Source organism: Anthonomus grandis, chromosome 15 (genome assembly GCF_022605725.1).
Source record: "Anthonomus grandis grandis chromosome 15, icAntGran1.3, whole genome shotgun sequence".
Classification (NCBI taxonomy): domain Eukaryota; kingdom Metazoa; phylum Arthropoda; class Insecta; order Coleoptera; family Curculionidae; genus Anthonomus; species Anthonomus grandis.
Window position 1 is genome coordinate 8,689,918 of NC_065560.1, and position 25,016 is coordinate 8,714,933.

The window sequence follows — 25,016 nt, forward strand, 5'->3', positions numbered from 1 at the left end:
CATTAAATGGTGGCATAAAGCATTGGGGCATCAAAACTTTCGCTATGTAAGTAATGTTTTAAATTCTAATGGTATTGAGGTAAAACCATCTGAGAATTTTTGTAGTTCTTGTGTGCAAGCAAAATATTGTAGAGAACCTTTTAGGGTAAATAATAATAGAGCTACCGAGCCAGGAGATTTAATACACATAGATCTGTGTGGGCCAATGGAGGAGCCCTCATTAAACAATTCTCTCTATCTGTTTTTATTGAAAGATGACTATAGTGGTTATAGATTTGTTTATTTTTTGAAAAATAAATCTGATGTGTATGAAATCTTCAAGGATTTTCTTGTATATTTTGAGAATCAGAGTAACAAAAAGGTTAAGATTGTCCGGAGTGATAATGGTAGGGAATTTTTGAATTCTGTTTTGAATGGGTTGTTTAAAAAGAAAGGCATAAAACATGAGTTGACTGTTCCTTATACCCCTCAACAGAACAGTAGGGCAGAAAGGGAATTTAGGACCATAATAGAGTCTGTTAGGGCCATGTTAGCAGAATGTAAGCTATCTAAATCTTTTTGGGCTGAGGCAGCAAATACTGCTGTGTTTTTATTAAATAGGACTGGTATGAGTTCGGTTGACGGAAAAACACCCTATGAGTTACTTTTTAAAAGATCTTTTGATTTAAGTATGATAAAGGGTATTTTTGGTAGTAAAGTGTGGGCTTACATACCTCAGGAAAAGAGAAGAAAGTTAGACATGAAAAGTAAATGTGGAATGTTTGTTGGCTACTCAAACAATGTTAAAGGGTACAGGGTTTATTATAGGGAAAGCAATACAGTGGCTATTGAGAGGGAAATTACTTTTGATGTATCAGAAAATCTAGTAGAAAATGTTGTCTCCCTTAGTCTAGAGAATTACCCAGAACTTGCAGAAAGCACTGTTGAACAAAAAACTGACATTTTGGTAGAGGAGCCACCAGATATACAACCACCAGAGGATCCTGAGGAGCCAACATTTAGTTCAGAAGATGAAGACAATCCAGACCAAGATATAGAGATGAACCCAGTGAGAGATAGAGACCAAAGATTAAGACCTTCTAGAGTCTTAAAGGTACCCAAAAACCTACACCATGACTATGACTTAAGTTTTTTCAGTTTGGACGAGGAACCAACTAGCTATGAAGAGGCAATGAATAGTAAATATGCTAGCATGTGGAAAGCAGCTATTGATGAGGAATTGAGTGCCTTGAAAGAAAACAACACTTGGCAGTTGGTCGAGAAGCCTAAAAAAGGTGAAATCATTGATAGCAAATGGGTTTTCAAAATAAAAAAAGACAAGGATGGCAATATTAATAAGTTTAAGTGTCGTTTAGTTGCCAGGGGGTTTAAACAAAATATTCTCGAGGATGTTTATAGTCCAGTAGTTAGGTTAACCACTGTTAGGATAATATTGTCTTTGTGTGTGCAGAAAAATTGGGTTGTATATCAAATGGATGTTTGTAACGCTTTTTTGCATGGCGACCTAAAAGAAGATTTGTATATGTTTTTGCCTAAGGGTTGTAACATGGAAAATATGGTTTGCAAATTAAATAAGGCAATATATGGGTTAAAAAAGGCGCCATTATGTTGGTATCAGAAGTTTGATAATTTCATGAAAAATGAAGGGTTTTATAAAAACAAATATGACAACTGTTTGTATGTGAAAATTTGTAATAATGTTACAATTTATGTCATAATTTTTGTCGATGATATTTTGATATCTGGATCATCTGAAAAGGAAATTAAAAATTTAAAGATGAATTTAGACTTAAATTTTAAGATGAAAGACCTGGGTTGGCTTAGTTATTTTCTTGGTATTTCTGTTGAACAGGATTTAAAGAATAAAACGATTGTACTTAGCCAACGACAATATTTGGAAAATGTTTTAGCCAAATTTGGTATGTTAGAGTCTAAGCCTGTTAGTACCCCTATGGACAATAACTTTAATTATGAGAGTTTAAAATGTGATAGGTCAGAAAGTTATGAAATAGAAAATAAGTGCAGACAAATTATAGGATGTATAATGTATGCAATGTTGGGTACTAGGCCAGACTTGTGTTCTAGTATTAGCTTACTATCCAGGTATCAAAATTGTGCTACTGGTAACTTGTTAACTTCACTTAAGAGGGTTCTAAGATATATAAAAGGGACTTTACATTTGAAGCTTGTGTTTAAAAATACTTGTCAAGATATTATTACAGCTTATGCAGATGCAGATTGGGGTGGCGACACTACAGATAGAAAGTCAACTAGTGGTTTTCTCATTTATGTTTATGGGAATGTTGTCTCTTGGAATTCAAGAAAGCAGAGTACTGTGGCCATCTCAACTGCTGAAGCAGAGATTATAGCTCTAAGTGCATGTACCAGTGAAGTTTGTTGGCTTAGATACTTACTTATTGAGTTAAGATTTGTTAAAGAATTAAAAGTAATTGTCTATGAGGATAATCAGTCTGCTATACGATCCTGTAATTCTCATGAGCAGCTTAAAAGAATTAAGCACTTGGATATTAAATACCATTTTGTTAAAGACAAAATCAAAGAGGGTTTCTTAGAAATAAGGTATATTCCTAGCAGTGATCAAATAGCAGATATCTTAACAAAGCCTTTGAACAAAGCAGTTTTTGAAAAGTTAAGAAAGTGTATGCTTTGTTAAATGTTTTTTTTTTTTTTTTATGGGGCTAGAAAATTTTGATTGAGTGGGGGTGTGATGTTGCAATCAAAATTAGTGTGAACTTAGCCTTAGAACATTACTACTTGTAGAACATCTACTCTTATTTTTGACTGTTGACAGAAAGTGTAATGTGTAATTCCTTTACTTTAGGCACGCCCTTTTTTCTACTTGTGAGGTTACTTTTTGCACGTTTTTATTACTTCCTCTCTATGTGGAGATTTTCTTTGTTCTAACGATTATTTTATCATTTAGTTAATAAACCGTTTCACTATCTGAAGATTATTAGTTTTATTACTACCACAAACTTCCACAACCACAGGTCTCTTCCCAACTAGCAATTTTAGTTACGGCTACAACATTGTTTGACTATATTACTTTATTCAAGTAATAAATCGGTAACTGGTACCAAAAAAATGTCTTATAAGTTTAAATAACTGCCAAGTAAAAAAATACGATAAGAATTACGTAATATTAACTTAATACTTGACTATATAGTAATTATTACTTCGCGGTAACTCTGATGGTAGCTGATACCGCTTAGCGACCTGACCTAATTACCTTTACAACGTCGTTACTATAAAGTAGAAAATATTGGTCGGTGGGAAGATTAAATGGGAACTTTTAAGTAAGCGCGATTACAAAGTTAAATTTCAAGTTCTTGCGACTACATAGGAACATCAAAATATTACCACGCAGTAATACACTTTGAAGTAATATTATCAGTAACAAGACCGAAATAGTTACCCTTATTTCTTCTTTAAAGTAATAATTACCACCTTGGCTATTAAAGCAAATTACCTTTAAGTATTTATTTCTACTAAGTATGCAGTAAAATATACTTTATAGTAGCATTTTTTTGAAATAATTTACTTATTCCTAAGTCATTTTTACTTTGAAGTAACAAAAGAAACTTCTTGGTAACTCTAACAACAATTCGCTATATTTTTCTAAATTATTTGACTCCATTTTGTGAAAAGGTATTGCACGATTTTATGAATTTGCTAAAATCGGAATACTTTTACATTTTATGCAATTTTTATTAAATTATAGACTTCTTATATTCATAGGAGTAAAGAGGAGTGAAAAAAATTATCTACCTTCTTTAAAAAATTAAATTTAAATATTTAGACTTAGGTATATTTTTTTGTTAAAAGTCATTATTTTAATGAGGCGTTCTTTATTTTCGTCCTATGTTTTACAGTAAAATTTGCTTCGTTTACATTTTTCCACTCCGCGGTAAGCGATAATATCAGCTATATTAAATACAATATGAAGTAGATTAACCCCGATACAACGCCATCACTTAGAATAAAGACAGACATATAAAATTATTTGTGTTGACAAATATAAACTTTATAATTTTTTACCTCAGAATATTAGGAACATATCGAGAGCATAGGTAAATTTAAGCAGAAATCGAAACAATATGTGTTGTCTAACACCCTTCAATTTTTGGTAGTTTTTCAAAAATGTTTGAAGTAGTATTTTCTGTTTAATAAATAAATAAAAAAAAGAAAGATTACACATATACAATATTGTATTGTATAATACTGAAGGAAGTTACAATCAAAATGGTAGTTTAATATTATATTTAAGAGAGGTTTATGAAAACAAGTTGAATTATAAAATAGATAATTTAGGCGACATTAGGTACATCTTGAACATACATTTATATAAAATAAAAACTCAAATTAGTCTTATATTATTTATAGGTTCGATGGCATTAATTTGTGCGATTTTAATAGAGAACTTTTACATTTTATAGAAAAAAAACTCACAAAGATTCTAAGCATATCATCCTAGGTGTTTTAAATATTGATATTAGAAAAATCATCAGACGATTATTTAAATAATTGTTAGTAATAATATAGCAATAATGGATACGTATTATTAATTCACAATCAGCAACATTTAATTATTTAATACTGATTATATTTAAGACGTAAGGTTTAGATATAGCTGACCATTTTCGAATTATAGCAAGTGCCTTTTAGCATAGCACTTATTTTTAACGATAATATCGTGAGTACAGTTAAGAGAGAAATAAAATAAATTAAAAACAAAAAATTAAGTGATGTATTACTGATAAAATATATAGCAAAATATTATTTAATATCAAACAAGCAATATGTTTTTAGAGAAAATTTCTTTGATGTTAGGTACAAAGGTCTTAAGTCACTTTTTGACGAAATCCCGAAAAATGTTTGTCTTAAGTCAAAATTTTTTGCTCGTTCTGGTGATATTAAAGACTTAAGTCGTACCGTTTTTATTTAGGCTCCATAAATTGGTACAAAAGACTTAAGTAAAATCAATTTATCATTATTATGTATGTGGAATTTACACGTGGTTAGAAATTTATGTATAGTCGTTGTTTGTTTATCGTAGAAAATCGTTGAGTTAACATGAGTGCAAGAAGTAAACTTATTTTGCAATTGGCAAGAAAATGTGAAGAAACAGGTAAATATCATTGTTATAATTTTTAAAATTGTCTTATGTTTATTATTAGTAAAGTATTTTAATACGACATAACCTCATTATAAATTTACAAAAATATAAATTATTAATTCCAGTTATTTCGCACTTCCATACACCGGATAATGATCACGAAGAAATGCCTAATACTGATCACCCAAGTTACAAAATTTTAATGCCTTCTCCAACTGTTAATTCGGATTTTTCAAATATTTTGGACTTTGATGAGAATTTTTTGGGTGAAAATTATATACAGTTGGATACAGCAAGTAATAAAGGTGAATGCTTTTAAAACGGTATAGTAAAAGAACTATTTTTGCTTGTAATTTTATCGTGTATGTTACTGACTAATTTTACATTTCTAGTTATCGGCGATACAATAAAAAAAAGTTTAGCTGTGTCGCTAACAGAAGATCAGATCCCAGATATAGGGTCTGTAACCCCAGATATAAGGTCTGTAAGTCATCGCCAGCCCCTTCACTGACGGCAGATTTGACAGCTATCTTAAATTCAGATGACAGTTATGCAGATAAGGACTATTTACCTGGACAATCTGAAAGTGAAAGCAGTGACGACAACATTGATTTATTGTCCATTCAGAGAAAAATAAGTCGTTCAAAGGCTAATATTTCCTCTACTAATATTCAAAGTAGTATGTTAAGTTTTTAGATCGTTATATTTTTTAAATTTTAGAATCACAAAAAAAATTGAACATATCTGATCAAGCTGGACCTAGTGCTTCCTCAACAATAATTGGAGCAGAAAAGGTAAAAGTTCATATAGATAAACCATTAAAAAAGTGGTCCCGAGTTGTAAGAAAAGAGAGAACTGAAAAAATTCATTCTGGACAAAATTACGTGAATATAAGCGGTAAAATGGTAAATGCAAGACATATGAAGCCTTTAAAAGATTGTAGAAAAAAATGCTCACAAACACTAAATGAAGACGTTCGAAAAAAAAATTTTGATGAATATTGGTCCTTAGGATCCCATAGCAAAAGGATTTATTGAGAATCTAATTAATTCCAAAGATACCCAAGTAAGTCGTAAAAGAAAACGCGACTCTTCAAAAAACAGAGAAGTAGCTTACGAATATTTTTTTGAAATAAATGGAAAAAGAATGTCCATATGCAAAGATTGTTTTTGTAAGACTTTGGATGAAAAGGAAAAGTTTATAAAAGTGGTTTTAAAAAACAAAATGCAAAGCACTTCTGGCATTACTGTTGAAGATCAAAGAGGTATAACACCTTCCGTAAATAAAACATCTGAACTGGAATTAAATCAAGTGCGTACACATATCAAATCGTTCCCTTCTCACGAGAGTCATTATACAAGACGTACAAATGACAAAAGACGATCTGTACAAAGAAGGAAGGCAAAATCCCGTGGGAAGAACGATATATGAAAAAGAATTTCACAAATTAAAACTATCGTTTAAAAAGCCATATGTTGATACCTGCTATAAATGCGACACTCTTACTATGCAAATACAGGTTGCTTCTAAATCAGTGTTAGAGCGCCAATTAATTTTACCTATTTAATTTTTTGAATTGAGTGTTCTTGGAATCAACAAAGTTGGCATGTTTACTCACTGCGTAGTTCGTATTAAAAAAGCCGCGTCGTTTGAAGCTTGCCGATCCGTACCTCATCTTCATCCGTGCGCCACCCCGCCCGCAGACCGCCAAAATAAAAGATGTATTATTAAAAAATAGTCAGTCTGTCTGTTGACTCGCCGATATTAAGTACGCGTAATAGCGCTCGGGCTATAATAAAAATTGCATGTGTATTGCAAATAAATGTTTTTTGTAAAATATCTAGTTTCATAAGTTTCTGTTCGCAGTTGGGATTGTTTAATACGAGTTTTAAGGGTTAATAAACTGTGTTAAACAATTCACCGGAAGTGTTTTATTTCACGGTGTTTGGTAACGGTTAAAGAAAATACAGTCCACTACTAGGCCTACAAGGAGGCCAAAGTACACTTGGGTACTAAGGAGTCCTATTTGGAGGATTCAAATTTATTCATGGTCCTTCGAGCCGGATTTGGTCAGTTTGGTTTGGAACTGGAGAACTGGAACCGTTGGAGACTGGAGTTTAACATAAGGTCAGATCTTTCATTATTATTTGGGTCTCTTGTGGAAAACCACTGGGGTTGATTGCTGCAAGTTTGATTCACCAGGATTTAAGGAATTGGAATTTGGGATTATTTACGGCATATCATAAAGGAATATAATTAAAAGACAAGACATTAATTTAAAAATAAGGCACAGGGTCTTATATTAGGGATTTGTTAAAAATTACACATTTGGGTGTTAAGTAATTTAAAAATTAAGGCATTTTAGGTATTGTGTTAATTAAATAATATAATTAAAAACACACTGGGTGTTTTAGGCGGTTTTAGGTTTATAAGATATTTAGGTATTTATCTTATTTAGTAGATGCTAAAGTTATAAGTTTGGTTAAATTCACACTGGGTGTACTTACTTGTATAATTAAAATACTGGGTGTTAAAGATTTAAAAGCATATTTACTCTATTTAAAATAAGTTATACACAAGGTGTGTTATAACAAAATTGGGTGTTTAGGTTTATGGAAAAGGTTGTATGTTTATTAAGTTAGTAAGAAACTTATAATTTGTTTTTAAGGTATACATACACCTAACGGATTTTTTAATTAGTTTTAGACATCTTAGTTTGTCATTTGTAAGAAGAATTACAATTAATTGGTTAATTTAAAGGGTTTACAAGGTGTTGTTAGTAAAGGTTAAACCAGTGTTTATGAAGGTTTAAAAAAGGTGCTTAAGCAGTGATTAAAAATGTATTCAGTGAAAAGTGACTTAGAATAATACTAGGTTAGTGTTTGGGTAAAAGGTTGAAAAAATAAATTAATTATAAAATAAAAATAAATTAATTAAAAAAAATAAATAAAAATGGAAGCCTTAAAAAAGAAAAGAGGTGTATTTAAAGGATCAATAACTAGGATAGAAAATTATGTTAACATAAATGTAAATTCGGACAATGTAGAAGTTAGTGAATTTTCTACTAGGGAAACTTTTTTACAAAATAGTTTTGAACAATATTGTGAGGTTCAATCTCAGATAGAGGAACTGGATGAGGATGAGGTTAGGGATAGGGAGTTGATGGAAACTAAATATTTGACGATTTGGTCAAAAATAAAGGCTAGTATTAAAAGGTTAGAGGATTTAAGGACGGCAAACTTGCAACAATCTTCCGCCCCTGTCCCTGAAGGAACCGTTTCAATCTCCGGTAACAATAGTTTTAGGAACGCGAGGTTGCCACATTTAAACACACCAACTTTTTCGGGAAAGATTGAAGAGTGGCAATCATTTATTGATCTTTTTAATGCAATTATTGATACAGCTGATGTAGATGAGGTTCAAAAATTTTTATATTTAAAGGGTGCTTTATCTGGAGAAGCATTAAAATTAATAAATGACCTCACTTTAACAAATGACAATTATAAACATGCTTTAAATTTGCTTAAGAGTAGGTATGAAAATAAACTGGTGGTTATTAATGCTCACCTAAGGGGTATGTTGGATACACCTAACCTTGCAAAGGGTTCGGGTAAACAAATAAGAAACTTTTTAACTCATGTTCGACAACATATGAATTCTTTGACAGCTTTGGGTTTGCCTGTTAAGGAGTGGGATGTACTGCTTGTTTTTCTTTTTACTCAAAAATTAGACTATCAAACTCATAAGGCATATGAGTTAGAAAGAAATGCCTCTTTTTCAAATTCAGTGTTGCCAACATGTGAAGAATTTATTAATTTTCTGGAAAGGCGTTGTGTTGCCTTAGAAACTATTGAAGGGGAAAGTTCTCGGGAAATTTATAAAGGGAATAGTATGGGGCATTCAAAGGGGGATAAATACGCTAAGCAACCGACAAGACATACACTGTTATCTCAAGGGCAAAGTCATAGGGATGATGTTCAAAATAAGTGTATATTTTGTAATCGTGTTGGGCATATACTTATTAAATGTTTTAAATTTGCTGACTTGTCATTAAAGGAAAAAAGGTTGATAGTTCAAAATAATAATTTATGTTACGTTTGTTTAGATAATTCACATTCAGTTTCACGCTGTACCAAACAACCTTGTCAAGTGTGTAAAAAAAGACACAATTTACTATTGCATGATTATTCTTGGGATGGTAATAGGGAAGGTTTTAATAGTAAACAAAATGGAGGTCAAGGTCAAGGTGAAGAAGTAAAAAGAGATGAACCTGATGTTAAAAATAAAATTAGTTCTAATGCCTTGTTAGGTGTTTCTGGGAATTTGAATAAAATTCAAGAATCGGAGTTGGAGTTGGGTTCAGATGAGGATTACTTTGGGAAAGAGTTTGTTGGAGTGAGTCATGGGGTTGATATGGGTATTCTAGAGGAGCCTGTAATACAACAGGCTGCTGTGGCTCATTCTAATGTACAAGTTATACTGGCCACAGCAATTGTAAATTTGATTTGTCCGGATGGCAATAAATTGGAGGCTAGGGCACTGTTGGACTCTGGGTCCCAGAGCTGTTTCATAACAAGGAAATTGTTTAATAAATTAACAAATGTTAATTGTAAGTTAACTGAATTTAAAATAGGTGGTATAGGAAATAAGGTCACAGAAATTAATGAGGTTGTTAATTTAGTTCTCGAGTCTCAGGTTACTAACTATAAGGTAGATGTGTCATTTGCAGTTTTAAATCAGATTACCTGTAAGTTGCCTCATGTTGCTATAGAAACAAATATGGTGAAAATTCCACCAGGTATTTTATTGGCTGATCCTTATTACTTCAAGCCATCGGATATCGATATTTTAATTTCAGCAGAGTTTTACTTTGATTTAGTGCTGCCTGATTTAATTAGGTTAGGGTCAGGTCTGCCAGTTCTACAAAACTCTCAATTGGGATGGTTAATTTGTGGAAATGCGCCGGTAAAGTCAGTTCAGAAAAATAGTATTAAAAATAGCACAAACAATAATTTAAGTGTAAATTTGTTTAGTCATTCTAAGGGCCAGGACATTAATGAGTTAATTCCAAAATTTTGGCAAATGGAAGAGATATCAGGTCAACGGTTTTTATCCTCAGAAGATAAATTGTGTGAGGAAAAATTTATTAAATCCTGTAAGAGATTGGATGATGGATCTTTTCAGGTGGATTTACCATTTAGAGAACAAAATGGATACTTAAAGTTAGGTAATTCGTATGATTTAGCATTGAAAAGGTTTCAAAATTTGGAAAAAAGGTTACATACGCACTTAAAGTTATTTTCTGAGTATAAGGAGTTCATAAATGAATATGTAACTTTAGGTCATGGAAAATACATAAAAGAGGACTCAGTAAATTCTGATTCATTCGGAGAACAGGAAAGGGTATTCTTGGCGCATCACTGTGTCGTAAGAGAGGATGCTGTGTCAACTAAACTCAGAGTTGTCTTTGATGCGTCAAGTAAGACGACAACAGGATATTCACTAAATGACGTTATGTTAAAAGGGTTTTCCGTTCAGCCGGAACTTTTTGATATTCTTTGTAGGTTCAGAACGTTTTTATATGTTTTAGTGACTGATATCCAAAAAATGTATCGTATGATTAAGGTAAACCCGGATCATAGAAAATTCCAGAATATTCTATGGAGGGAAAAGCCAGATGAACCAGTTAAAATCATAGAGTTGCAAACCGTGACATACGGTACCAACTCGGCTCCCTTTTTGGCAACTCGTTGCTTAAATAAATTGGCAACAGATGAGATGTGTAGTTTTCCGGCGGCTTCAAGGGCAATTTTACAGCAATGTTATGTTGATGATGTTCTTTGCGGCGCAAATTCTAAAAAGGAAATTTTAGAACTACAGGAGCAATTGATTGGTTTGTTAAACTCTGGAGGTTTTAAATTGCACAAATGGTGTGCTAATGATTTGTCTTTGTTAAAGAATGTTGGTAGTGACAAGGATGATGAATGCATTTCTTTGGATAATGAGTTTTCAAATAAGGTGTTAGGAGTGTTATGGTTTCCAACTCAGGATTATTTTAAAATATCTGTTCCAGATGAAATAGATAAAACTGAAATCAAGATAACAAAAAGATTGGTGTTATCAAAAATCGCACAGATGTACGATCCGTTGGGTTTGTTGGGGCCTGTGATTGTTGTTGCGAAGATTTTAATGCAAGAAATCTGGGCAAGTAAAGTTGATTGGGATGAGGAACTCCTATCAACAAGTTTAGATAAGTGGAAATCGTTTTCGGCAGATATTAAATGTTTAGTTGAATTACAAATTTCTCGTTGTCTGTTTAATAATTTGGATATTGCTGAAATTCAGATACATGGATTTGCGGATGCTTCCATGAAAGCATACGGGGCCTGTTTATATGTAAGGGCTATTTATAAAACCAAAAATGTTTCCTGTAATTTACTTTGCTCGAAATCACGAATAGCTCCCTTAAAAACAGTGTCATTGCCACGACTTGAACTTTGTGGAGCACTTCTAGTATCTCGCCTTACTTCTAAAATTTTGGGAATTTTAAATCTTAAAATATCTAAGGTTGTTTTATGGACGGATTCCAAAGTTGTACTAGCTTGGTTAAATGGGTCACCAAGTAGATGGACCACCTTTGTGGCCAATAGGGTTTCTGAAGTGCAGGAATTGACTTTGAATTGTCAGTGGAAACATATTTCGTCTCAGGACAACCCGGCAGACTGCCTGTCAAGGGGTTTAATGTCGGGGCAACTTTTAAAACACAAAATTTGGTGGAAGGGCCCTGAATTTCTTTATGATTCACAAATTGATTTTTTACCTGAGGAATGTTCAATTACTGAAGGTCTACCAGAGCAACGAAAAATAGCTTTAACTCAGGTAGAGTTAAATCAAAGGGTCATTGATTGGATAAGGTTCTCGAATTTTAATAGGTTGCAAAGGGCTGTTGCGTATTGTTTTCGATTTTTTGATAAAAGGGAATCTGGGCCACTGACAGTTGACGAACTTAAACGTTCATTAAATACAATTTTAAAACTTGTACAGGCTGAGACATTTTCAAAAGAAATTAAGTATTTAAATTGTCATGATGGTGACAATAATTCTGAAATATTTAAGACTAGTTCTTTAAAGTGTTTAAATCCATTTTTAGACACTAATGGTATAATGAGGGTTAATGGTCGATTATCCAAGGCGGATATTGACTACAATCAAAAATTTCCAATCGTATTGCCATCGAGGCATCACGTGGTAAAGTTAATTATTTGGGCAGAATATTTGAAATTATTTCACGCTGGACCACAGGCGGTATTGGCAAACTTAAGGTTAAGGTATTGGCCAATCCATGGTCTTAGCGAAGTAAAGTCTGTAATTGGGAAATGTGTCAAATGTTATAGGCTTAAAGCGCAAACTTCTGCACAGCTTATGGGTTCTCTTCCTTTGGATAGAATTTCAATTGGACGTCCATTTTTAAATACCGGAGTTGACTTTGGAGGGCCGATATATGTCAAACAGTCAAGACTTAGAAGTTCTACGACTACAAAGGCATATATTGCGTTATTTGTGTGTATGCAAACGAAGGCGATTCATATTGAATTAGTCAGTAATTTGAGCACTGAATGTTTTATATATACGTTGAAAAGATTTATAGCTAGACGTGGTTGTCCTTGTAAAATTTATAGCGATAATGCAACTAATTTTCAAGGGGCAAATAACTTGCTGAAAGAAGTGTATCTCTTTTTTAAAAATGAAACAAATCGGAATAATATTAATACTTTTTTAGCAAGTAAAGAAATTAAATGGAAATTTATTCCGCCATTAAGCCCACACTGGGGGGGATTGTGGGAAGCGGGGATAAAATCAACCAAGTTTCATCTAAGAAGGATTATAGGTAATTTGACATTGTCTTTCGAGGAAATGACTACGGTATTAACAGAAATTGAAGCAATTCTTAATTCAAGGCCACTTTGTGCATTGTCATCAGATTCAAGAGATTTGAATTGCTTAACACCGTCACATTTTTTAATAGGTGAACCTTTAACGTCCGTTCCTGAAAGAGATGTATCCAATGTACCCGAAAACAGGTTAAGTTTTTGGAAGTTATGTTCAAAAATTCGTCAAAATTTCTGGACTCGATGGTCAGTTGAATACTTGACTAGACTTCAGAATCGACCGAAATGGTATGTGTCAAGAAAAAATTTAGAAAGGGATATGGTTGTTCTCGTAAAAGATGAAAACTTACCTCCTTTGCAATGGGTATTGGCACGGGTGATTGAAGCGGTTCCAGGTTCCGATAGTAAGGTTCGAATGGTAAAAATAAGAACTAAAGAGGGAGAGTTTATACGTCCCATAACAAAGTTATGTCCTTTGCCATTTGATAAGGAATAATAAATATGGTTGAACCAGGGGCTTCAACGGGGGGGAGAATGTTAGAGCGCCAATTAATTTTACCTATTTAATTTTTTGAATTGAGTGTTCTTGGAATCAACAAAGTTGGCATGTTTACTCACTGCGTAGTTCGTATTAAAAAAGCCGCGTCGTTTGAAGCTTGCCGATCCGTACCTCATCTTCATCCGTGCGCCACCCCGCCCGCAGACCGCCAAAATAAAAGATGTATTATTAAAAAATAGTCAGTCTGTCTGTTGACTCGCCGATATTAAGTACGCGTAATAGCGCTCGGGCTATAATAAAAATTGCATGTGTATTGCAAATAAATGTTTTTTGTAAAATATCTAGTTTCATAAGTTTCTGTTCGCAGTTGGGATTGTTTAATACGAGTTTTAAGGGTTAATAAACTGTGTTAAACAATTCACCGGAAGTGTTTTATTTCACGGTGTTTGGTAACGGTTAAAGAAAATACAGTCCACTACTAGGCCTACAAGGAGGCCAAAGTACACTTGGGTACTAAGGAGTCCTATTTGGAGGATTCAAATTTATTCAATCAGGAAATAAAGAAGATGGAATTCGTTTACAAAAGGAACTGGAATTGCGTCACAAACAAGCTAATGCTGCCTTCGAAGCAAAAACTAAAGATAAGACGGAAGCTAAAATAAATCCTCATAAAAAATGCTTTAGTATTGATCTCCAGCAGTGCCTTCCAACACCCTTTATAACTTCCTCAGTAGCATTCTATAAACGTCAGCTCTGGACGTATAATTTAACAGTTCATGATAACAATGGAGAATCGACGCATTACATGTGGCATGAATTAAACATTGGCTGCTCGGGGAGGTAATGAAATTGCTTCCTGCTTGTACACTCACATTAAAAATTTGCCCAATGATGTAAATAATATGACTTTTTACTCCGACACATGTGGTGGACAAAATCGAAACAGTCATGTCGCTGCTATGTTTATAAAGGCTCAACGTGAAAATCCCAATTTAACGATAAACCACAAGTTCTTAATATCTGGGCATACACATATGGAATGTGATGTTGATCATTCCATGATAGAAAAGCGAAAAAAGAAAATGGAAGTTTCAGTATACCATCCACACGATTGGTACCAGTTGGTGAGAGCAACTGGAAGAAAAAGACAATTTAAAGTCCATGAAATGGAGCAAAATGAATTCTGGATTTTTCCGGGTTATTATCTAGGTTATTTGAAATTTGGCACACAACCTATAGGAACCTAAATACTATTTTTAGGTCCCTAACAGCTCATTTTGCAAAACTTAAATATGGCGACGAAACGCCACTCTTCACACAACGCGTCTAATTAACTACTGTTTTTACACTGACATTTTTCTAGACGATTGGAATGTGGCTTCAGTGATTCCTATTTCTAAGATATCCAATACTCCTCACAACTGGTCGTATTTTAAACTTGATTTCCGAGATTCTGGAAAAGGATGAACAGGTAACCTCAAACACGTACAGTAATAGTATCCGTCCTGTGCAATAATTTGGTTTTCGTAGTTGTCCTAGTAATACTACAGCTATATTGCAAAATACGGACGATATTTTGCGATTTCGAGTAAGGCGGTGTTTCTTTAATTTCTTTAATTTACTTGAAATATCACCAATTTCTCCATGACACATAAGTGTATTACTCCTTTGCCCAATTAAAGTGGTTCCGGCATCTCAAGTTATTTATGTTGATCTTTAGAATAGTAATGATGTTTCGAAATTTAGTACATAAACTTGTGCTAAATAAGACTTAGATTATTGTGTTCGGAAATCAAGATAATTTGTAATATATGCATCAAACTTTATTATAATTTTAAACAATGCAATGTTAACTTCGAAAGAGACTTGTAAGAATTTAAGCCTGTGATTTGATTTTGATTTAAGATTCTCACTGCATGTATCATCAGTCAAAAGAGACTTTGCGGTAGCTTTTTTGCCTAAATGTACGTATAATACGAAAACTAAGCTAGGTTTGTGTGAATTGCTGCTTCAATCTCCAATTAATTAGAGCAATAATATTGTCGACTTGCTTAAACCTCATTGGCAAATAGCATTGATGTTAGCAACTTTAGATAACTTTATCTCTACTATAGAAAAAAAGAGGCTACGACATTCATATACCTTTAAAATATATGAATAATTATTACTACCTATAATTAAACAGATGAGCTGTTTGAAGTTTTATGACTTTGTGCTTTTGCCAGAAAATTTAACCCGTTTAAGCAAAATATAAAGGAGTAGAAGAGCATTTTTAAATTGACAAAAATTATTTTTGTTTGATTTACCATGTTTATTTTGTAACTCTGTAATCAAATTTTTGCAAAAGGAATTTTTGCAAGAGTTCACATGGGACACATAAAGTGTGCTATCATCCACATATTGAATCGTAGTTATCGAATTTAAAGAAAATTTTAGAGCCAACTTTAATTCGAATAGAGCAGAAACTTGACTCTCGATACAAAAAATTTGCTATGGTGTTCGATATTACAGAATCAGACTGGCTTTTAATTAATGAAAGGTTCCGGCTTCATACGGCCTACCTTATCTTAAACCTCTCAACTCTTTCTATTACAGGTGAATGCTACCTGCCAGTGCCTCAAGCCTTGGATAGAGTTACAATGTTTGCTGATGACCTCATCATTATATAGTAAGAGAGAGACCCAGTACAACAACAAACGAGTTTGAAAATCTTGCAGAATACTCCACTTTATAGTCACCAAGACATTGTAATTACGCCAAAGTTGAACTTTGCTTAATTGTTCAGAAGTTTTGACGCGTTTTTATTGCGTGTTTTTGACTTTGTTGTATACTGACTATTTACTATTTTTAACATGTAAAACATACAACTTAACGAAAGATACATCCAATAATCCCGGAATTATTTAGTGATTTCGAAAAATAGAATGAAATTTAAACAGAAGTCTTTGAGGAGTAAAGAACAGTTTTTTCAAACCAAATTATTTACAAATATCAATAAAAAATATTACATACATATATTTTCTTATAAATAGAACAAATAACAAAAAGTGTATTCGTTTAAAAATAAGTCTTATAAAAATATCAATCTAACAAGAAATACTGTCATTTAAATAATTTTAATAATCAGTATTGTCATCTCTAACATCGATATATTGGCATGAATTCGAAGAGGCAGCTATCTATCAAGATGTTAATTTCTTCTTGGGGAATTTGCTTATTCCTTAAAACCAATTTTCATGCTTCAAACACCAATTTAAACAGTCAGTTTCAATTTGCCTCAAGTCCTGGAACTCTTACCTGCTTTCTGCTAAATAATTGCCGACCGCAAAGTCTTCCTCTCATAGTTTTGCCATGAACACCTGTAGCTTGCGAAAGTTGTATTTAAAGCTCTGGATAAGGTGTTGTAGGATTTATTTGAAAATTTGAGGTCAGGGTATCTATTTGTTTATGTCGTAGACGAGTACCTATGTAAACGCAGTTCGTTTGGTGGATGTTCATGGCCTGATGCCTCAAACTGGCGTGTATTACGTCAGAGCTTATATATTTCAACATATTGATTTTGTTGACGGAAAATACGCCTGTAGGGACTCACCAATTTACGTATTATTAAATACTGCTCTATATTATTCAGGATCCTCTCTGGGCTGATACTGTAACTATTTGTTTTTGGCGAATGCACCAGTTTACAGGTTTATTATTTTCATTGATTGGTAAGCAATTGCATAATTTAATTACATATACATATAGACTTAATGTACTAATAAGACTAGGTATAGTAAGTGTAATAGGCCTAAATACATTAAAACAATTTAAAATGTCAAGTTGGTTGCGTACACGTAGATGGATGTGTATGAGACGATTGTCGTAAAGAATAATATGCAACAATGGTAATTTTTGAGGTTAGAACGAAAAACGTGTTCGCGTTACATTTCTTACGATCGAAGTAGCTTATAAAAGTTTTGTGTTGGTGTAATATTGACTAAAAACGTAAGTTTCTGCTAAGTATTAGCATAAATATTCAACTAATTAGTGGGTCTTATAGGTAAGATGGCCAGTTTTGAAAATAAGCAACGTCTAAAAATACTAATGGATCAAATTCTTTCGGAGGAAGAAAGTGAGCCATATGAAGGTTCTTCCGATGATAACGAATCTAGTGAAGATACCAGTTTATCATCTTATAGTAAAGAATCTCCTATTATTAAAAGAAGAAAAAAAACTTGTTCACCAGTTGGTAGTGCAATCAAATCTGAAAATAGTCCATCTACTTCCACCGGCCATTTTACTTATAATTCGTCAGACGCAAAAGACTTGTTAAAAACAACTAATTTGAAATGTCATAAAAATCAAATTGAAGAAGTACACAATCGACAAGAACTTTTATTTGATACAACAAATGAATCTTTCATACAAGAAATGAAAATCGAAAATGTGATTAAAAATTTTTGGTTGGACAGTAGCTCATCCGAAGACAATGATGATCATTTACCTCTGATCTGGAGACCTGTGTCTGGTGAAAACTTAAAAGATATAAAATATCACGTTAACAACGCTGGAATACCAACTCACCTTTTTGACAACATGACTGAAAAGAAACCTGTTGATTTTTATTTACTTTTTTTAACCGAAAATATAATAGATACGATGGTAGAGGAAACGAACAGATATGCCAGTCAGAAAAAAGAGTCGGGTACCAGGTTACCTAAATCCAGGCTCAACAAATGGAAGGAAACTGACGCCGAAGAAATGAAAATATTTATCGGCCTTCAGCTCTGGATGGGACTCTGTCATCTACCACATCTGTCCGATTATTGGTCTAGAAAAAAAATATATTCTAATCATGTGGTGGATATAATGTCTCGAAATCGATTTGAAGTTCTTTTGGCTAACTGGCATTTCTGTGATAATAGTACGAGTGACCAAGCGAATCACCTTTTTAAAATAAACTCACTTACTGATCGTCTTAGTGAGAACTTTAGACAGTATTATAATCCGAAAGAAAATACTTGTATAAATGAGACATTGGTGTCGTTTTGTGGACGAGAGTACGTCAAAAATAAAAAACATAAATTTGGAGTAAAACTTTACAAACTATGTGCGGAAGGCTATACCTATGATTTTAAGATCTATTGCGGCTCAGAAAGAAACTCAAACGAAAGTGTTGCAACGCAGATCGTAATGAGTCTATGCAGCCCACTTCTTGATAGTGGAAGGACGATTTATGTAGATGATTACTTCACGAGTGTTGAATTGGCTCACAAGCTTCTTCAACGAAATACACATCTGGTAGGTATATTGAAAAAGAACAGAAGAAACAATCCAAAGGAAGTCATCAACAAAAAATTAGAACGGGGAGAGATTTTCAGCCGAGAAAGCAACACAGGAGTGATTGTGAGCAAGTGGCAAGAAAAACAAGAAATCTTGACTCTATCAACAAAACACCTTGGAAATTTAATAAAAGTTAGTTCTGGCCGTAATCCCGAAGCTGAAAAACCAGACGTTATTGTCGATTATAATAAATGCAAATCATTTATTGATTTGTGTGATGAAGTCAAAGCTTATTCAACATCTCTACGTCGGGGTATCAAATGGTACCGAAAATTAGCAGTGGAACTGCTTTTAGGATCAGCTGTAGTGAACGCGTATTTACTATATAAATCAGTAACGAGCAAAAAAATATCAATTACTTGCTTTCGAGAAGAATTAGTAGAGAGTCTCTTGAAATTAAACGAGAAAGAGGATGAAAATAAACATCAAACAAAGAAGCCAGAAAGGCACTTCCTTGAAGATGTAGGTACTAATAATAGGGGCAGATGTGTATTATGTTAGGGCCAACTTGTGATAGAAATGGGACGAAAATTGGCCTCATCAAAAGCTCCACGATCAAGGTACAGATGTCGTCAATGCGAAAAACATTACTGTGTTTTATGTTTTACCAATTTTCATGAATGTACAACGTCATTTTAAGATTAAAATGAAATATTAGAATTAACGACGTATTTTTAGTTCATATTTTCTTAAGTATATTTTGCCTATTTTAAAATAAAAAAATTGTTTTATAAAATGTTGTTATTTACAATACCCACAAATAGACTAAACAATTCTAGGTCTGTAAAATACTTATATAAAATATAATCAACATGCTCACTGGCCGTGTCTTTCACTCCCACGTAAAATTATATGTAGTTGCCATGACGCAGGAACGGTACACAGTTTAAATCGGTATTTTGAGGTGTAACACGTATATGGGTCACGCGGCCCGTTGAACTCTCCGTGACGCATCCGTACGTCATACGGCGGTTAACGAATTCAATATTAGTCGAGCAAAATAAGGTGAAAGCTGAAAAACCGTCCAGACAACATTAAATTTTCTTTGAAACATCATAATTCGTTTGCTATACGTTCATTACTTCTTTACATATATTATTGGTGGTGCATTTAATAATTATTACCTGAATACGTAAACATTTAACTTGATATATCGAATAAATACATTGAGTACAATTGAGAAGATGCTGGAAATGGTTGTCTTAAATTTCTTGACACAAGAACAGTCAGTGCAAAATTTTACGCCGAACATTTTCAAATACACTAACATTGAGATATTTACAAATATTCCGTCGTTATTTTCCGTCGTAAATCCAATACTGGAGCAGGTTCAGTTTCGTACACTTTTTGCTTCAAATAGCCCCATAAAAAAAGTCTAGAGATGTCAAATCTGGCGAGTGAGCTGGCCATTCCACAGGTCCTCGACGGTCAATCCAACGACCGGGGAAATTTTTATCTAAATAGTTCCGAACTTGTCGGAAGGAGGGTGGTGGAGCTCCATCTTGCTGGAATACAATATCCATATCGAATTCATTAGAATTCGTTTCGACAGTCTCGGTGATTAGAGGATTAATAGTATTTTCCGATATCTAAATGTAGTTCACCTGTTAAATTTTCTTCGATGAATAAAGGCCCCACAATATGTAATAGGTAAAGATATTGAATTTATATTCTAGGGTTATAAAGTACTCGTTAGGAGCTTGAAATGATGTGTCACAAGACCGCCCTCTCTATTTAATTTTTTTTCCAAGATGACGCCCAGCAGTTATCTTGAAATTTTCATCTGTCAATTTTGCTTTAGAACAGTATTCATTCATCAATTACATTATCTCAAATTTCAATATTTTGAATTGATACGTTCAAAAAATAAAGAGCACAGTATATCTCTTTCCTCAAAAACTTTCTGAGCTAGAGACATCTATGTTAATAAAACTTTAAATTTACATTTTTGAAACGCATTACAACATTTCCATTTTTATTCACTAGCAAACATTAGTAATAACTTAAAAGCCAATTATTATCCCAAATATTCTAATGTTAATAGATATGAGTTCCTGAGGAGAGGTTTGAAAGTAAAACGTTCTTATACTTCTCCTTTGTGAGTACGGGCCATATCAGCAAAATAAAATGCCACATAAGAGCCTCGGTAAAATCAATTTTAGCTCTTCCTTCCAAGAAGGGCCTAGACGGAAAAAGAGATTTAATGTTTTTAGTATATTTAAGTTTTGTGTCTATAATCAAGCCGAGATTCTTTGAACAGTGTTTAAAGAAAATTTTAGAATTGCCAATGCTAAGTTTAAGTTATTTCAGTTTTTTTACTGGTTTCTGCAATATCATCTGCTTTAAAGGAGTATAATTTTTTTTTCGTCAGGATATAAATGATAGTCACAATACTGAAGGAAGGCAGTTCTACTGTTAAATTACTTACGATTTACGGCAGATCTACCAGAGATAAAGCAATATTCGTTTTTATTAGTAAGTAAATTTATTATGTTAATTAATATTAAATAATTAGTCATGAACCTGTTTTATTTTTTGTCCTGGTGGTACCATATAACCTTAAGGCAGAAAAAGAGAAGAAAGCAAGATGGTACTTACCGATACGTATTTCTGTATCAAAAAATGTATGAATTAATAAAATATGCAACAAATAATCAAGAACAGAGAGGAAAACTTCACTTTACATAAAAATTTAGAACGAGAAAGATCATCAAATACTTTCTGAAGTTCAGTTAGGTCTCGTGGTGAATGAATCATATATATACAATCATATCAATCTTTATAAGTACGAGTTGTAAGGTCATTTTTATTTATTTCATGATTTTTCACTATGACAATAACAAACTTTGTCTTAGAATAGTCAGGAGCGAGGTCACGAGGAAAAATTATCATCTCGAGCTTGTTGCCCATGTCCACTGTTGAACAAAACCTGCTCTCAAATCTTGCCACGTACCCAATATGTCATGTGTCGACAACTCGCTAATTTTAAAGGCTTTCAGACATAATAATACATAATACAAGGATCAATATAGAGTTTTATCAAGCCATGATATTATAGAAAAAACGAACAGGAAATCCTGTTCTGTGTTTTATGTTTGATGTTTTTATTCTATAAATGTGATTCTTTCACCACGAGACCTAACTGAACTTATGAAAATATTTGATGATGTTTCTCATTCTAAATTTTTATATATTTATTATACAGCAAAATTTAAATACAGGTAACATAAATGTAAAATAAACTATGGACCGCATACTACTGGTCCAATTTGTTATACTGATCTATGTTGACGGATCATAGACTCGTGTACTCAATAATTGATATTAATGTTCCTAAAATAAGTAATAGGCTATAATCTATAGGGATTTAAAAAACTTCGATAAGAGGCAGTTTGAGCTAGATGTACAGCATATAGATTATGAATCTATTTTGCAGCAAGTATTTTTAAATGATAAAGTGACTCTTTTCACTAATAATCTTAACCAAATCTTCAATAAGCATGCACCCCTAAAACATTCAGTAATTAAGAAAAAGTATAAGCCTTATATTACTGATACAATAAAGCAAATCATTAAATTAAAGAAAGCTGCTTTTAATAAGTTTAAAAAAACTGGTCAAACTAAACTTAAGACTTCTACCTAGACATCAAGAACTATTTTCGAGATTCACAATTTAAATTTAGGACATAGAACCACTATAACTATACCAAGACATAGAAAAGAATTATTTAAAAGGTCTTTTACTTACAATGTGGCTGTGGCTATGGATAATGTTGTCGACAGCACGTGGAATATATTGTTTTCAAGTCAGACTCAGCGAGTATGATCTACATGGTATTAAAATTTTAAGTTTATGAAGTACAATTTTTATTATTATTATTTTTTTTGTTAATATTTAATATGTTTTATTTTATTTCATTTTGAGAAATGGTCGCGAATGAAACTATTTTAATTATTTCTATTTTTATCTTTGTTTTGTTCTGTTCTCGAGCTATATAAATTTATTTTGTTTTTGTCTTTAAGTAACAACGTTTTAAACCTATATATATATGTATTATTTTAACGTGCTACTTATAATAGTTATTCTATTTTGTCTCGATTTTTTTTCTAGTTTAATAGGATATTGGGGATTTAATAGGAATTGGCACTTAGTTGCCTACCAATACTCCTTTATTTACCAGATATTATTTTAGGATTATTGTAATATATATGTTTTTTATTGTATGCTGGGAAATAAAAACTGTTTATTATTATTATTATTATTATTTGTCTTTTGCTATTCATAGTGAAAAAAGGCATATATGTCATTTGAACTCACAACCATAAAAGGGATACAAAAAAAATTTTAGTATTGAGCTTATTGCTCAATTTCTGACAAAGGTGTTTAATTTATCTCTACACAAAGGGAAATTTCCACAAATATGGAAAACTTCTATTATCAAGCCCCTACCAAAGCAAATATGTTGCTTGAATTTGTAAATAGGCATGAAATTATACCCCCAGTACAGTCTGGTTTTCGGAAAAATCATAGAACACCTACAGCCCTGACAAAAGTAGCTTAAGAGATATCAACCAATATCAATTCTTCTTGGGTTTCTTGCCTGGTACTGTTAGATTTCAGTAAGGCCTTTGACCTTCAACTGAGGACACAGATTATGGAGCTGGATGGAACAAGATCTAAACCTGTTGTCACTGGTTATGGAGTGCCCCAGGGTAGTATCATTGGGCGTTTATTATTTAGCATCTACACTAGCGACCTTCCAGAGCAAATTTGGTTTTGTTCTGTAAATCTTTATGCGGAGGACTTAAACTCAATATTTAAATGGTCAAGACAGCATGGGATGATTCTGAATGCTACCAAGAGCACATACTTACTCATAGGTTCTAATACATTAAAAAAACAATTTCTTCAATCTAACTTCACTACTTTGCATATAAATAACAATGTCCTTCCTTGATCAGAATCAGCAAAAAATCTGGGTGTCATTTTTGATGAGGTCCTAAGCTTTCAGGTACGTGTCGATAAAAAATTATGGTGTATGTACGCTTTACTTAAACGTTTGTATTAATTTAAATATTATTTGCCCAGAAATATCAAATTAATGCTTGTGGAGGCTCTTGTTTCGCCACAGCTAGATAACTGCAATGTTGTTTTTTACAATTACCTCACTCTTGAAATGAAGAACAAAATTCAGTTAGCTCAAAATGCCTCTATGAGAGTTGTTTTCAACATACAAAAATTTGATCACAATTGAAAAAATGTGATTATCACCACCTAAGGCTGCTCCTACATTGGAAGCGGAATTTCTTCAGACTTGACGGTCTGAGCGGGTTTGAATGGGTCTGACCGAGTCTGACGAAAACAAATACAAAGGCGCCGTATTCCCTCCTACACTAGAGCCAGTTGTCGTGCCGGGAAGGAGCGACGGGTCTGAACTGGTCTGACAACAACCAAAATAGTTTGTTTTTCTCCCAGTTGGTTCGTATTTGGTGTTCCTATTTGGCTCGTGTTTATAAATCATAATAATTGTTGTTATAATGGTAGACAAAGGAAACTTGATTGAGTAAGTGCGTGAGAGAGTGGCTTTGTGGGACCAGAGGGACAAAAATTACCACAACCGCGATTTAAGGGGAAAGCTGTGGGATGAAGTTGGTAAAGAGCTTGGAATTGAAGGTAATAAGTTTATTATTACTTATAGTTGATATAATTATTAACTTATTTATAAATAAATATGTATATACAGGGTGCCCCGTAATTATTAAGGACCAAAATTTTATGTAGGTAAAAAAAAAACAAACATTTTCATCTTATAATGTTTAATTCTATAGTGCAGTATTCTGTCTGCCTCGCTGTTTCTAAGGTTTATCTCTTATTGTTAACGTTGAAGACAATTCCTGAAGTTACTCCACTTCTGTATGTCTCCTTTTATGTGTGACAAGATGTAGTCAAACGTTTCAACGTCATTCTGTAATATTTTTTAGCTTAAGTAGTATTCGCTTTGCCTGTGGTCTTCATTAAACTCATGAACCCACTTTCTGGTGGGTTTATTGAGTAGTAAATTTTGGTCCATTAATATAAAATCAAAAAGTTCCTCATCCATTTTTAAATTCAGATAATCACAACTGGGGCAAAAACTTCCTTTCTCGTCGAGAGCTCACACTGTAC

The 25,016-nt window shown here is 32.9% G+C and overlaps 2 protein-coding genes across 4 annotated transcripts in view; both read left to right on the forward strand.

The window, feature by feature from the left end:
- The window catches only part of LOC126745381 (mitochondrial chaperone BCS1), a 479,053-nt gene that overhangs the window by 295,963 nt on the left and 158,074 nt on the right, over window positions 1-25,016 (forward strand). The window lies entirely within an intron of this gene.
- Window positions 17,187-21,325, forward strand: LOC126745379 (piggyBac transposable element-derived protein 4-like). Of its 3 annotated transcripts, none has more exons than XR_007663530.1 (3): window positions 17,187-17,512; window positions 17,568-19,855; window positions 21,222-21,325. XR_007663530.1 is itself a non-coding variant. In XM_050453205.1 (2 exons), the coding sequence occupies exon 2, from the start codon at window positions 17,573-17,575 to the stop codon at window positions 19,349-19,351; it is 1,779 nt and encodes a 592-aa protein (XP_050309162.1). In that variant the 5' UTR covers window positions 17,187-17,512; window positions 17,568-17,572; the 3' UTR covers window positions 19,352-21,319. The 3 variants fall into 3 exon arrangements, 1 of the variants encoding a protein (XP_050309162.1); XR_007663529.1 differs by having other exon boundaries at window positions 17,568-20,500; window positions 21,222-21,314; XM_050453205.1 differs by having other exon boundaries at window positions 17,568-21,319.